Consider the following 16,920-nt stretch of genomic DNA (forward strand, 5'->3'; position numbering starts at 1 on the left):
ATCACATTTGTAGACGGGATTATTTTTAACCAATTCTTGAGTTTAAATAAAGGCATAAATTTGGATGCACAGAGACTGTACTCTCTTTACTCACTTCTAATCACAATTTTGTGATGAGCCCAATGTTATAACTCTTTGTTTGTATGCTTCTTTCCCCAGCCTGCTGTTTATGGTGCTGCTTTAGCAAATGCTTGTCTTTTCCTACTCCATATTCAATTCTGGTACACCTTTGTCTCCCTAGAAAAAAATAAAGGAAAACTATACACAAATACATAATGAGGTAAGACAAAGCTTAGTATATCAGAAGTAAGTAACAAAGTATATTAAAATTTGTTTCCTGATCTCATTAGAAATTGAATATTTGACATCTGAAATGCCTAAAGCAGGTGTCCTCTGCCTCAGCCTGTGATTCCTGAGGGGTGACTGTGGAAGGTATCTACCAGCAGATCAATTTGTGAATCCTACTATTTTCCTATTTTGAGGTGTTTAGTAAGGTGAAATGTGGAGCAAATACTCAAAACTTTGACAGAGAAGATATATGCATGATATATGATCCACTTTCTGAAGGCAATGACAAGCTAATAAGCTTTACTGACGATTATAAATTTAACAAAGAAACATAAGCAACTGAACAAATTGGGAGTCCTACATTTTCAAATATGAGGTATCTGACTAAGAAATGCAAGGTGCTATGGAAGTCCTACACAGCCCATATAACAGCTGAGTAACCAGCAATCCATTAGCTTTTCACTGGCTCTGGCAACTTCCTCAAAATCTGGCCTTTAGTCCCTGCCTTGAGACTGTTGTAGAACGTGAAAGAAAGGAAAAAATCAAGTCAGCTAATAAGGATCTTCAAGTTCCTCATTAAAAAATATGTTTGGAGAATTACATGTAAAATACAATGCTAAATTTCAGAGGGTGAATGTATGAGAGTTTTTTCTCTAATATTCCTTGAGACTGATTTGGACATACAGAAGAAAACCACTGTCTTGCAAAAACAATAGCTCATCAAAAGAGTAAAAGAATTTAGAAATTCCATTAAAGAAATAACAAAATTACCTAAAATCGGCAAAAGCAACTTCATATAAGAGATTAGAAAGTGCTAATGAAAAAATGCAATATTAAGCTGCTTTGGAAAAAAAACCCAATAGTGCTCTTTTTGAATTGCAGAACTTTTTTTTTTTTTTTGGTAGAAATGAAAGATTACTTCATAAATTAGGCCTAATTTATTTTAAGGTTTTATTACAGCATTTGGGGAGATATGCTAGTTTATAATCACACAGTTCTTAAAACATTAAGTCTAGATGTCTGACTGTAGCACCAGTTCAGTACTAGCTGGTACAGTTTTCTACTGTAACTACCATGTTAGTTACAGCAAAAAAGAGCTGTAACTCTTTTATATGAAAAAATATTAGAAAATCAAAACTGAATTAATTCCATAACTCTTCATCCTACAGTACCTGTTATGTTTCTAACTATTCATGCTAATAATCTGAATTGAGAATTGATTGTAAGAAAGATATTCAAATGTTAATGCTGTAATTTGTGAATATTAAAACCTCAGTAAATACAATGAGCTGAAATTAAAAAAGAAAACTGAGAATTAAATGAACCATTTTTAATAAATGCATGTTAAAGAAAGAAAAGTTTTAAAATTATTTTCTTGAAATAAAATTATTATGAAATTGAGATTACATATGTTAAAATACAGTAATGGCTATAAAGATTTATTTAAAAATAATAAAAATATTTATCACATTTGCTAAATATTGTTTTAGCAGGAGTTAGCACTCCTACTATGCCTCATTGCAAACAACACTGGAACCCTAAATAACATTGGAATTACAAGCAGAGTCTGCACTGTTGAAATTAATTTCTCTGTGGGTAAATACTTACAAACAAGTAATCCTCCTGGCACGAATAAATCCCCTGCATTAGGCATTTAATTTGTGCCCAAGCTTTAGTGGACAGAGAAGCATCCGTTTGAAGTGTGTGCCCCACTGCAGTCTGCCAAGACAGCTTAAGACCTGAAGGAGAGAATTTAGCTGACTAAGCTTAAGCACTGAGTTTATGTAAAAACACTCCTCACTTGAGACCTTTTAAAGGCACCAACCTCTTTTTGCTGGGATACAGTAACTTTAGGCTATAACTTTAGCAGGACATCTGACAAAACTCCTAAAATTTAGGGAGGACTTTGATGAATTCATTCCTTATCCATGGCATCTACTTAAGATATTCTACTTGTTTGATTTTGATTGTTTTATTTTCTTGATGCTGTCTCAAAAGTACAAGTGAGGAAAACTGAATCTTGTGTCACAAAAACTTATATTTGGTATGACTTACAGGGAATATGCCCTAAGACTAAAATGTCTTCTCTTTAAATAAATTTTTTCAATAGCAGGAAGAATTATCTGTGTGGTTAAGATTATGATTTCAGAAGGAAGGTTAGGCATATGTCAAAAGCAAAATTATATTGTTTCCTCAGCAAGGACAAAATCCACTTTACTTGAATATAAGTTAAAGTTAAAGCTATAGGAAAAAGAAAGGCATATGTTTTCTTAAGTTCATCTTATCTTAGAAGCATTTTCCTCCAAATAAAAGCTGTTCCCAAGCATACAGAGCATTACAGCAATGGATAGGTGTCAAGTCAATCTATGAATGAACAAATGAATGGGTCATGGAAGCTTTATTAAAAGATAAGAAAACCCTATGCCAAGTTTCTTAAAACTAAGAGTCTATAGTCAGACTTCTTAGCTGAGTCTAAAGCTCTTCACAGTTGATCTACCATGATACTCAAATACACACTTAACATTACCTTGCACATACACTGGGGCTACTGAATATTCTTAGAGCCAAGTGTGTGCTTAACTATGTTCCTAGATCTGAAATAGAGTATTCAGTGTTCTGCAAGAGCTAATATCTCAGGCCTTGAAAGAACCCAACCAAGGAACTACAATTTTTCAAACATATAGAAGGAAGATGAAAGTTCAATTTCCTACAGCAGTTGTCTTCAATAATTACTTATCTTCTACAGTGAAGTCTGTAGTAGTCTGTGTGCCCAAAGCATTTTAAAACAGACTTAGAGGCCAAATTTTGGATGTACACTTTTTAAATGTTACTCCACATTACCATCTAGTAAGGGGAAGAATGTATCATCATGAGAGCAGAAATCAAAATGACTCTACAAATATTACTGAATGAAGAGTCACTTAGAATTTTAGATAAATACTGAAGATAACAAACTGACAGTATTTTTTAACTTATAGAGTCAAAATAATTATCAGATTGTGAAAACTCTTAACATAACATATAACACAACTATAGGCTTGTTATAAAATCACAAAGTTGCAATATTGTGAATGAAATAACTACTTTTGTTAAGAAAATAATTTATTTTCCACAGTCACAACATATAATCTAGTATCAGTTACTGTACTTATATTTTCTTGCAATACTCTGACTGTCTATGAATACTGGATCCACAGATGCCACTTTTGCTGCTATAAAGGAGTGAATACAGTGTAACACTGCCGTCAGATCCTGAAATTCAAGTTCCTAAAAGAAGTAAGAGAAAAAAAAAAGACAAAATTTGAATTCAATTCAATTCAGCTTTAGAAACATTTCACATGAATATAGAGCAGACAAATTAGAGAAAAAAAAAATGGCCTTAACATGAAAATTGACTTTGTATAGGAAACTGTAAAATTAAATTTGATAAGAATAAAAACTGTGTATCCATACCTTCCTTGTTCATGGGCAGTGCCATGTGTCAACTTAGTTTTCACTCTGTGCTACTTTATTGTTCACATTGCACTCAGCTTGGGCAGTGAGATCAGTCAACTTGCAAGAGCATTTAAATATCACAACATAGAATAATTCTGGCTGGAAAAGATCTTGAAGATCACTGAGTCTAACTCAACCCAGCACTGCCAATCTACCGGTAAACCATGCCACACCTACACTTGACTTATCTACTGAGATGGTGACTCAACCACTTCCCTATGTAGCCTGTTCCAATGCTTGACAACCTTTTGGTGAAGAAATTTTTCTTAATATCCAGTCTAATATCCTGGCACAAGCTGAGGCCACTTCCTTTCATCCTATCACTTGTAAACTTGTTTCAGGCAGTTGTAGGGAGTGCTCAGACCTTTCCTGAGACTCCTTCTCTCCAGGCTAAAAATCCCCAGCTCCTTCAGCCACTCCTCAAACGACACGCCCGTCTGATCCTTCACCAGCTCTGTTGCCTTTCTCGAAATGAAGGGCCCAGGACTGGACACAGGACCTGAGGTGTGGCCTCACAAGTGCCAAGTGCAGGGGGACAGTCACTGTCCTGCTCCTGCTGGCCACACCATTGCTGATACAGGTCAGGATGCCACTGGCGCACTCTGGCTCGTGTTCAGCTGCTGTCACCAGCACTCAGGTCCTTTCCCACCAGGCAGCTCTCCATGCACTCTGTGCCCAGCCTGTAGCACTGCAGGGGTTGTTGTGACCCAAGAGCAGGACTTGGCACTCAGCCTTGTTGAACATTATTAAAGTATTTGACAAATTAAGGCTGTTTGAGGTTGATGCAATATCAAGGAGGGTAGGGTGAGGAGATCGTATCTTTTGTCAGCCTCTGAAGGAGAGATGAGAAGCCAGAGGCAGGGTGAAAGATAAGGTGAAGTCATACCATACCCTAATGATGGAAACAAACATGGCTGGGTATGAAATTCATACACACTGATTCACAAAGAAAGACAGAATTATTCCTAAACAGTTCTCAGATTTGTTTGACTTTTTACAATATATTTCATCTTCTGTGCACAACTTTCTTAACTTTCCTTTTCCCTATGAACCCAGACAGTAATAGAGTGATAGTCCAACACAATGACATCTAAATATAATATAATAAAAACAAATATAATATAAAAAAACATGTTCAACTAAAGTAATACCACTACTATGGGTAAAGTCAGCAGCTGGTTAATATATTGTGGGGACACCTGAGATGGTTTTTGGTTTGAGCAGAAGACTATTTTCAACAATCTGCTGCCTTACTAGTTGTTTGTTGAGGCACACTCCGTATGCTTGTTTTTAAGCAAAAAGCAAAGCACTGGACTTCTGCTTTTTCTGTAACAGAACGTAATAGTGTGTTTAGAACACACCTAATAGTGTGTTCTAAACAAAATTGACCCGATACCTTTGGAATTTAAACTGTCCCAGAAAAGCTCACCATCACATCATTTTTTTATCCAAGGCCACGTATTTACTAGGCACAAATGGTCCTACTGCTAAAGAATTGTTCACTAATATTTGTGGGGTATGGTTTTGTGACCCTCTTTGGGGCCCAACTGGGAAAGTTTTGGGAGTGGAGGGACCTGCAAGCACAGTCTCTTCAAGGAGAGTCTAGGACTGCCCTGTGTCACATGCAGCAGGTTCTAGACTGGTCCAGCTAATGCACTGCTGGGCACGGCTGAGCCCCTCAGTGAGGCAGGGGTACATCAGGGTAAACATATGTAAGAAAGAACAGAAAGTTGCCCAAAAAGGTAACAAGGCCAGTGAAGAGGTGCTCCATGGCAGAGCAGGTAACACCCCTGATGGGACTGAAACTGATGGAGAAGCCATAATGGAGCAGAGGAACAGGTGAATGTATTTAAGCCCATGTCATCTTTGTCATAAATCTTGGGGGCAAAAAGTTCCTGTTTTTTCCATTTTAAATGACATTTAGCTGACATTTGAGGAGCAAATATGGGCGGAGGTTTCTTAAAATACATTTTAGTGACAGTAGATGTTGACTTATTAATAGAAATTAATAGAAAAACTTCCAGGAAAAAACCTACAATACCAATTCAATTCTCCTTGTCCAAGTTTTACAAAACTAAAATTATGTACACAGTCATGACTGGTTATGAAATAGAAAATAATACAGGCCTCAATACATAAGTTTTGGCTCCATCAAATGTTTTACATCTACTGAAATTTCATCTTCAAAATGAAGAAATTAAAAAATATGACCACTTCCATTAATCTTAGATTTGCTCCAAAATCAACTGAAATCACCCAGCAATTTCACCTTAGGTTCTGACATTCAACACAGTAACCAAATACAACCAGAGAGAAGGGAGCCCTTCACAGAGTTCCCATTTCTTTACTCCAGCTTTATGTACTTCCAATCTATAAATGTTTATGGTGATAAGCAAACAGAGGTAACCTAACCCAGACTGTAGATAGGATTTCAGACTGCTCTAACAACCTTATTTGGAGAGCTTTGGGTTTAGAAAAGGGCAAAGACCAGAACATCTCATCACTGAGTCACTCTTCCCCATGCCCTAACAGCAGAGTCCTCTCTGCTTCCATCACAGTTCAGAGCATGGATCAAAGTGCAGTAGCTCCTCCTCCGTATCCGAGAGAAGTCATCTCATTTGATGTGAATAACCTTTTGAATACTAATATGCTCTTGTTTCTGTAAGATATAATCTACATAGAAGTAGAAGACTAGGAGTAACACTAAACCTATGCTTTATGTGACAACAACACTATTTTCTGCAGTTAATAAATACTTCAGGTCCCCCATTTTTGGATTTTTTTCAAGGGTGGTGCCAATTTTCAAAGTTATTACAGAGCTGAAAAACAAAATATGTGGCATATAAGCACTCCTCATGCAGTTTACCAGCTGGTCTACTCTTGTCTCTGACATCTTCACTATTTTATGTTAGGTTTTTGCAGGGATGAGCAATCCTCTGGGATCACAGAACAGCAGCAGAGCTCTGGAGATGTTGTCTTGCAGGCCCAAGTTAGATGTGGCCACCTATGGTGGCATCAGAAAAGTGGGGCTCATCTGAGGCCTCATGCACCAGAAGCTTCAAGAAATGCAGCTTACCACAGTAGTATTTGATCCAGAAGACCACTAATGAGGTAAGGCTGTGGAGCTTTGTGATTGAAGGATATTTGATGCCTGTGCTGCTGCCTTTGCAGGCCTGCAGCCGGCTAGTCAGGCACAGATAATGAGGAATAGTCACACATACCTAAGGATAAGCTGAGAGAGGGATTTGCTTGCGTGTAGGTTGCAACAGGGAAAGGGGAAGAGGACTGGGGATTAGTTTGAAAATATGGATTTAGTAAAAGGTAAGGATGGCCTTCTGACTTGGGAAAATATAGAAATTGCACAGTCTGAAGACTGGGACACAACGTCTCTTTGCTATCTTGAATACGGTTTTAAAGGTGGAAATTTAGCCTCTAGCTTTGGAATGTAATATGAATTCTTCCAAGAAAATAACACCAATGACACTTCTTTCAAACAAATACATTGCTCTGATAGTTCATTTTTTTTTAAGTAACATTTCTCTCTGTAGTGAGTCAGGCAGATGAGTAACTGATCATTTTATTTGCACTACACCATCTAACAGCACCCTTATATTTGCTTTCCTTATCTGAGTTTGATGCTTTTTTCTTTAATTGAGATTGTCAGTTTTTAAGGAGAATCTGTGCATGTCTAATATTTCAATAACCAAAGCTATTTCAGTTTACTGTATGTACCCTAATAAGTAGATTAAATACAACAAAGGCACTAGAAGGAAGACACTGAGAGAGGAACACAAAAGATTGGATTAAAGCAGTGGGAGGACAAGACTGCAAAACTTCCTGCTGGTACTGAAAATATAAAAAATGAGCACACTGCAGTAATCTCTTTCACTGTATGTGCACATCCAAGGAAGAAAAATACATGTTCTTATTATCCACCCACTAGGAGAGCTGGATTTATTACATATCATAAAGAGCTTGACTGCCTGTTGCATTATTACTATGCATGCAATTTTATTGAGAACTTCTGAGAGCTGTTGAATCACTATTTGAACAAGACATGAGCCTGTATCACATAAAAGGCAAATAATGGAGATGCTGACAGTGTTATTGTGCCCTGTGCATTTCATGACTTTAAGGACACTGGTAAGCCTCAGTGTATTTGTTGACCAGAGCAGAACTATTACCACTGTCTTGTTCAAGATACGTTTTCCAATCAGACTGATTTTTTTTTCGTTGTTGTGGGTTTTTTGTTTGTTTTGTTTCTTTGTTGGTTGGTTGGTTCAGTTCATTTTTTTTTTAGATTAAAAGCGCAAATAAAGATATTCAGGTTTTAGCTCCAGACAAAAGTCAAAATGGAAACCAAAATTCTAAATTTGGTTATATATCTCAGCAAGTACAGCAGGGCTTGGTTGCCATATCATAGATGAGAAGAATATGCAGGGCTCTTAAGTTATCTTCTTGTCTCACTAAAACAAGAAGTTTATGAGACCAGCAACATCTAGTTGAAACTTAAGTATAGCTCACAATACTCTATAGACCACAATGGTTTCTTATTTTTCTTCAATAAATATTTGAGACTAAATAAGATGAAAAGGGAAATGCTCAATTAAAATATGCTTGAGAAAAAAGCCTTATCTTTTAGATATATAGCTATAGTTTAGCAAAGGGAATTAAAGCATCACTGCAAACCTGAAAATATTATATTCTTTTATTTTTTTGAGCAAGCTTGAAAGTTTGGATAAAGAATATCTACTATTGCTAAGATTACTTGTAATTTCTCAATACTAAAGGTAGAGTAAGTTCAGGGAAGTACTCAGGTGGGAAATTATAAGAAGTTTTAGAACTTGAAGAAGAACCTGAAGGAGAAGCAACTGACAGGAATCTTTTCCTTTTTATCTCAGAACAGTTTTCAACAGAAAACTTTTAAATTGGAGGAATGTATCATTCACCTAAAACGAAAACACATAAGAAGTACTTAGCTTAAAATTTAGAAGCCAAAAAAGAAGAAGAAACATCACGTCTAGCTAGTAAACAAAACACAAAACTAGAATTCTCAAATGTAATTTTTTTTTTAACCCCCAAGAATTCATAATAATATACAACTAGAAATAGTTTGGAAAATTCTTTTGCAACCTTGACTCTATTCTCTGCCAAGGGAACGTAAGTCATCTGCATCAAGCCTTCTTTCATGCATAGTGGCTCATTTACCCAGGAAAAATGAAACTTCTACTATTTGGTAACACTTTTGATTCTCATTATTGGCTGCATTTCACTGTATTGCATCATCTGGCCCTATGAAATCTCTTTCAGTGCAATAAGCAGAGCAAATACTGGATTGTACTATGGGTGTTTGTGCTGGGCATTTTCCAGCCAGCCTGTAACTCTCAAGACCAAGAAATCACACAATTTAGGTGGTGGTACATGTTATATAGTTGGAGTTGAGAGGCTGTACCTCTGTGTTCCAGTCCCATTTAATGTGAAATCCTGGTGGGTGCATTGCAGAGGCAGTTGTAAAAGATGTAATCACTGAAATGCTGATAAATGCTCTGCTACTTATTATCAGCCTTTCCTCTGGCCTTTCATGAGCTTCTTCTGGGACCTTCCACCATTTACAACACATATGTACATTTAAGTACATAGATATTAAGAATCTTGTATGAACCAATCCCATATCAACTTATATTTGAAACTTTTAAGGTACCTCACAAATATTCTTGTAAATTTTGCCAGTTACAAGATGCTTTCATAACAGCTATGTGAAAGAATAACTTTTAATGTTTGAACAAATCTGTTTCCTGAATGAAATTTACTGCTAAAGTATCTTAAGGACTCATTTAGAATAATTTTACAGATAATCAAATTTTCATAAAAATGCTAAAATTTACAAGTTTTTTACCTTACGAGTAAAATCAGACAAAACCAATTAAAAACAATCTAATTTGCACAATAATAATTATAAAAGAAAATTTAAAAAAACATATTGTTTACATCAACAGAAAGAGGAATGATACAGTATTAAAAGTAATAGAATTCCATTACAAGAAATGGAATTGCAGCCCTTGGCTAATCACACACAGGGACCATCTAATGATTTAATGAACAGAGATACACAAAGTAGTTTATGCATGAGTGCAATCTTTCTGTCTGACTTGAAACAAGTTATGTAAGCTCTCTGCAACAGATGATCACATATAAAATGAAGACAGTAGTCCCTTTCTGTCTTCAAGGACTACTGTGAGAAATGAAGTGAAAGGGGCCTGCTGTTAGACAAATTATTATACATTGTACCTTTTGTAACAGATATTGTAACATCTTCTACAGCAGAGCCAAGAGGCGACTCAGGTCAAGCTTGTTGATGAAATCCTGAATAATTTACTAATACAGAAGTATAAAGGAAGCTATATAGCATGTACTGTAACTTTATGATACATAAAGAAGGTTATAGACTTCTTCCTTACAATTTTTAAACATTAGAAGGATAGGTAACATATATCAATCATTTGTCTATAGTCAATCTAGAAAAATATCACTTTATAGGTGACTTTAACCTGTACATATCCAGGTAAGAGTATCTGAAAACTTTCATAGGTCTTCAGATACTTTTCTGTTGTTTCACTGGCTTTTGTCAACCAAAACCCAGTTGAACCATACTCTTATTTTCCTCTTTCTCATATCACACCAAAGTTCTCCTCTTTCTTTTTAAAGCCACATAACTGAAAAACTGTCTATTTCTTATTCAACAGCGAGCTTGTTGAATAACTATTTTTACTTTATCTTTTTTAAATGCAGTTTTTAGACATTATATCTACTATAGGTTGACAGAATAGCTTCAGAGAATTTATCTTTCTGAAAGAGTAAAATACCATCATAACAACATAATAACAGGCTCGTAGAAATAGCTCATTAAATCTATGGGTATTATATTATTTCCATTTATTGTGGAGTTTCTAAAGAATCAGCAAAAAAGGGTAAGCTTTGATGTGTTCACCATATGTATGTCCCAGTAAATAGGATTTCTGATGGCTTGACAGTAATTTTATGTCATGTTTAACTAAATTGAAAAAGAGGATGTTGCTTACCTTTGTCTCAATTTGTTTAGTGTCTAGATTTTGAAAAAGCAGCTTTACTCTTGTTTTCCCATCATCTGATGAGCCTTTGAGCTGAGAGAATTTAAACCTCCACAGCACATTCTAAAGAAAAAGAAATTTGATTAAGGACTCTGCTACATATGTTTACCTAGAACTATAGAATGATGATCAATGTTTGTGTCCAAAAATAAAGCACTACAGCAGTAATGCAGTGCATGATAACAGACTCTTTGCAGAGCAATTAAAATTAACATTTCTGTACCCTTTGTGAAAGCAAAAGATGCAACATTAAAATTTGTTAATTAAACTATTTTGAAATTCTCTGAGATATAAATTTTTAAATTGCCTACATAGCATAAACATGGCAAAAGCTTAATTCCATAAAGATCCACAAGGATATCTGTATCAGTTTCAGTATGAAAACAATTCCATACTATCTCTCGATCTTTCATATTTCATCTGGCTCATTTGCATAACATAGATAATTTTGAGTTACACAGATACTGCAAAGCTGAACTGATGTGTGAAATGTGGTTTGAAGTTCTCAAAAAAGGCTATAGAAATGCAAAAATATTATCATTGAATGTAGTCTCAGAAACCACAAAAATGTGTCCTACATTACATAATGGATTGCAAAATATATGACTTCTAAGTTTTTTGGTCTCCCACAGGTTTATGCATGGCATCTTACTGATGCTGGCAAATTCCAGGTATCACAGATATGCTTTAATATTTATGGAGTTATTTAGTAAAAACAAAAATTGGGAAGTTATTTTTGAAATCAAGATAATTTTCTGTATTTGTCCAAATGTTTTCTATTCATCACCTGAAAATATGTAATTATAAAAACCCACAAGGTAACAACTTGCACTCAGACTTCATGCTGATGTTTCCTTTATTGCCTATAATCTTAATGAAAATTCTCTGCACATGTTGAAATGTGCTTCCATGCCTGAACACTGCTGAAGAAACACAATTTAAATACTTGGGAAGTTATTTCAAAAGCACACATGGAAAAAAGTTTGCTGTGTTCCATTTTCCAACATGCCTCTTAAAATATTTTTTTTAAGTAGACCAGTGCTACCACTGGTCTTCAGAACCCTTCTCTTAGTTTAAAATGAAATATCCTATAAATAAAATCTATCTCCTGGTTCCCTGCAGACATAAATGTCACCAGCTTCTTAGAGAGATATAACAGATGAAGAAAAACTGAAGTATGCTACAGCATTCTGATGGTGCTTAAACTTTACATTCACAAACAGATTTTAACTGGGTCCAGAGGGCCTAATTAGACCACCTGAAAAGTGTTCAAAGCTTAAATGAGTTTGGCTCTAAACAGGATAGATGAATGTTTGCTATGTAATATAACTGCCAAGGTGGAGATGAATCAAGAACTTAGGGACAATTTAGTAATAATACGCATTGCTGGAGTCATCATCTCTCTCAACAGTTGACACCAAGTGGGAAAGACGAGAAGTAGAGAGGACTGGAAGATGGAAGAAAATGCACACTTTGGGATCCCTTTATACTGGAGGAGTGGCTGGAGGCGCAGGATGGGGAAGAAGAACCAACCAAGCCGACAAGACAAAAAGAATCTCTACCATAAGATATAAAGCAGATGCAGGCTACAGAAGTATCTCAGCTATGGGCCCAAAAAAGATAAAAGCTGAATGAATTAAGCCCATCAAGAGCCTAGAATAGAATATACAAGAAAATAAACTGTTCTAGAAAAGCTCTTTAAAGACGTATTTCTTATGCTGGAGAGATGAGTGAGAATATGGGAGAGAAAAAAACCCTGCAAACACCATGGTCAGTAAAGAAGGGGGAGGAGGTGCTGCTCTTGAAGGACTGCACCTGGTGAGAAGGACCACGCTGGAGCAGTTCGAGAAGAGCTGCCATCCATGGGACGGACTCATGCTGGATTCTGGAGGACTGTCTCCTGTGGAAGGGGCTCCATGCTGGAGTAGGAGAAGAGTGTGAGGAGTTCTCCTCCTGAGGAGGAAGCAGGGCAGAGACAACATATGGTGAACTGGCTACAACCCCCATTTCCAACCCATCTGTGCTGCTGGAGAGGAGGAGATAAAGAAAATGGGGAAGCAGAGATGAGTGGGGGGAAGGTGTTTTAGGATCTGTTTTTTATTTCTCATTAGGATATTCTAATTTGACTGGCAATAAATTAAACTAATTTGCCCAAGTGGAGTCTGTTTTGCCCATGATGGTCACTGGTGAGTGACCTCTTCCTGTTTTTATCTTGACCCACAAGCCTTTTGTTGTTTTTCCTCTCATTTGCCCAACTCAGAAGGAAGCCAGGGGTCAATCCTGCTTCACATTCCAAAGCAAAAATTCTTGTGCTTTTTATTTCAGAATTTGTAATAAGAAAGCCCCTTTAAAATTGTTTTTCTGAGTGTAAAAAAAGAATCTTTTTCAATGAGTACATGAGCTAGTTGCCCAAAATTGGAGATCCAGATTTAGAGTCATAGTGCAGACAGGGTACTAGCCTTTCTTTTAATAATCCTCCTTGAATATCTGCTGGGGTGTAAGAGCATCTTTGCATCAATAGAAGACCTTAATTTTTTCATTAACTCCAAGAAAAAATAGATTCAGTAAAATGGTTATGTCCCTAATGAACTGTTAATTGCTTGACCACTTTAAGAATATTTTTTGCATTTTTAGAAAATATTCTGAAATAGCTATGCATATGGGACAACACAGTAAACTTCAGGAGACAATTATGCAAAGTAAGATGAACTGCAGAACTCACCCATTACTGCCTCACTCAGGCTTGAGGATGAAGAGAATATCTCCATCTCTCACACAGATGAAGAATAAATAAAAGAATAAATTGAGCTCTCCAGAATTTTTACTGTTTAGCAATGGAATCAGTCTATCTGCTGGTATTCTGTGTTTCTCCTCAGGTAAGCAACAATGATTCATCTAAATCCTCCTCATTATCAATACTGATAAGGTAGGTACTATGACACAAAGCCCTATTAATAGAGTAAGGTTATAATTTTAAAGGTGGGAGTACATGCAATCATTATTCACATTTAAAAGAAACCCTCTCTATAGGCTAGAGAGATGACTTCTCTACAGTTAGCTTGTGGTTACTTACAAGATGTATATAATTGTGCAAGAAGCAGGATTCCAGAAAGCAGTATCACCTGAGGGAGAGAAGGCTATACGAAAGTTTTTTCTGAAATTTTATCCTGCTTCATGAGATGCATACTTAATTAGTCTAAATTATCACACAATTTTGGTCATTGTTTCTCTGCACTAAGATTTCAATGGATTTGAAACTTTGGGGCATTTTGGCCTCAAACCAACAAAATGCCAACATGCAAAAACTAGATCCTGCATCAGTATTTCAAAATGCAGTGTGTTCCCTCTTTTCTCAGAATGATTGACTGAATTTTTAAAAAATATTTGAGAAGACACACCTTCTACTGTTCTATTAATGCAGAATTGCTTTTGTATATGTTTACTTCTACTGTCAAAGAAATCCACTTAGAATACATTAAAGTACCATTAAATTATACAGAAAATAGTAGCATTATAGATAGGGTTTGGAAGTCGGCATGTATCATTAACCATTCCCTGTAGGCATTTTCTATATAGTCACTGTTTTGCAAGATAAGAGCATGTAATCTTTTAGATTCTGACTTTGAAAAACATTTGCCTTTATTCTGTTTCTTTTAGACATGACCTAAATTTCTTATGATGGAAGAATAATTAATCCTATTTTATATCTGTAGCTTCAAAACAAATAGAATCAGGTGACCTTTCATTTTTTTCCTGACTTGTAATCTTTTATAAATCTTGACATTTCTTCATTATAATAAACCAAGTTCTTTGCTAAATATAACCTTCCTTTGCTTTTATTAGTTGAAAAGGAAGTTGCTTTTTTTACATCTTTTCCCAAAATGCATCTTTACATGCTATACAACTATAATCACCCCTTTCAAGTCCCAAACTGACTAGATTTCAGTAGGGCTAAATAAATAAATAGTACTGTATATTAGAGGAATAAATACTGGACATAAACACAAAGAAAATGCAATACATGATAACTACAATAACTGTAAAAAAATACAGAGCTATATTTTCCTTTTCTTTTACTCTTACCTTTGTTTTACTGTCAAAACAGGTAAATCCTAGAGCAAAGTCGACTGTGAAACACAGGGTATCCCCTTGCCAACTGCATGTATATGTTTTAGACTGAAAGAAAAAGTATTTTAAAAAGGTATTATTTTTCAGAAGACAACCATCACTGTAAATTATCATATTAAAATAATATTTTGTGTAGGTATTTTTGGCTGGGAAAACACTCAGCTGACAGCACGTGTACTGCTTTATATTGCTATATTTGAAAATGGTCAAAAACTTCTGACTGTACATCAGTGTCACATCAGTCAGCTAGACATACACGGGAAGCCTTTTACATTTCAAGTCACTCTTCCACACAATTAATATATTCTTGAAAACCAACCATTGCAAAATGCAACACCGAACAAACAAAACCAAATCTGACTACTCTAAACTTTTGGAAAACTGCTTAGACCAGAGCTATTAATGACTTCTGATATCACTTCCAGCAAATGTGCAGGCAACAGTGCTTAAATGTTTAGCTTATTGTAATCTAATGATAGAAAAGCATTCTGTCTGCTTGACCTCTCCATCTGATTTAAACTTTGTAGAGAATCCTTTTATGTTACAGCACCTTTTAATTTGGTTCTGGTGACGTGCCAGCACAGCACTGTGATAATGTTAGTTAATGTGATTTAATAGTTACACTATCACATCTTAGCACTGATACTTGCTAGACACTGCTATCTATACACCAATTCCATGATAACCTTTCAGATTAGAAAGGAAATAAGTCTGTTTTAATTAACAAAACTCAGAAGTTCTGGTTGAACTTATGAATAAGCTTTACAGTAAAAAGTCACTTAACTCTTTCCAGTCATTTTTATGGCTCACTAACTTAGGTATGTGACAGATTCTGAAAAGACAGGAACAAGATTTGCTGGAGCAGCCCGATGGCATTCACTGCTGACAGACAGTTAACAGCAAAAACCCCACTGCCTGCAGCACGAGTAGACATCAGATCCTGTCTCCTGTCTTTCCTTGTCACACCTTACCAGACATTTTTAAGGCACATACCCTTGTGCCTCATGAAATTTGGATTTTTTTTGTGTTTCTTTCGTGGCAGTATTACCTCACCATCATTGATATATCATAAATCTCAGTGTTGTCTCATGCTTAGACATTTGTTTACACAAAAGTTTTGTATCTGGATAGTTTCTTTTAATTAAAAAAAAACCCCTTTTATACACAAGAATGATCTAGAGGAGACTGAAAGCATTAATAAAACTTGCTTAAAATGCAAACTGCCATTTGAATTTTTTAAAAAAAATTTTTAGAATAGTCTAAAGCTTCTGGATGATTGTAAAGGTTTCTTCACTCCAGTATTAACATAAATAGTTATACTAAAATAAGCATTTTTGAGTTACAGTGATGACATTTTTAAAAGGATTTTGAAAGGGCTATGACTAATATCAGTTCATAAGTGCAGATTAGTATTATAACCATCTCCACAATAATGGAGATGTATAATATTTCTGAATAAATTAATTTGCTCATTGGTGTTCAAAGATCATGTTATTTGGCATTTAAAAAGATTTCAGTGATTGATTTTCAATTAGAATGACATTTACATACCCTTACATTCCATTCAGTAATTAAAAGGTGGCATTAAGCACCAGCCATAACTTATTCTCTATTATTTTCCAATTAAAAAGGTCATACTAGCTGAGCTCTGACTGAGCAAAGCAATTTTTAAAATGAATAAAATTAGATTCCTATAATGGGTAAGCATCTAATTGCTCAGCCACAAATGATGAATACTAAAATGAACTATGCACAAATAGTGAGCTTGGAGAACTTTAAAAATATTCAGCATTAGGAAATAATGGAACCAGTTTTGAAATTATTCACAAATACTAGAGGCAAACATAATATGCTTCATTTTCACTGTTACTAAAAGTAGATA

The 16,920-nt window shown here is 35.4% G+C and overlaps 1 protein-coding gene across 1 annotated transcript in view; it reads right to left on the bottom strand.

Annotated features, from left to right (window-relative positions):
• Positions 1-1,648: 1,648 nt before the first annotated feature.
• Positions 1,649-16,920, bottom strand: part of SNTG2 (syntrophin gamma 2) — a 241,352-nt gene continuing 226,080 nt past the window's right edge. Inside the window, exons 15-17 of the mRNA XM_063389285.1 lie at positions 14,994-15,086; positions 10,863-10,973; positions 1,649-3,555 (exon numbers count right to left, since the gene is read on the bottom strand). Coding sequence (XP_063245355.1) covers positions 3,424-3,555; positions 10,863-10,973; positions 14,994-15,086 — 336 coding nt within the window. The 3' untranslated portion in view covers positions 1,649-3,423. The remainder of the gene's footprint in view (positions 3,556-10,862; positions 10,974-14,993; positions 15,087-16,920) is intronic.

This window comes from Prinia subflava, chromosome 2, assembly GCF_021018805.1.
Source record: "Prinia subflava isolate CZ2003 ecotype Zambia chromosome 2, Cam_Psub_1.2, whole genome shotgun sequence".
Taxonomy (NCBI): domain Eukaryota; kingdom Metazoa; phylum Chordata; class Aves; order Passeriformes; family Cisticolidae; genus Prinia; species Prinia subflava.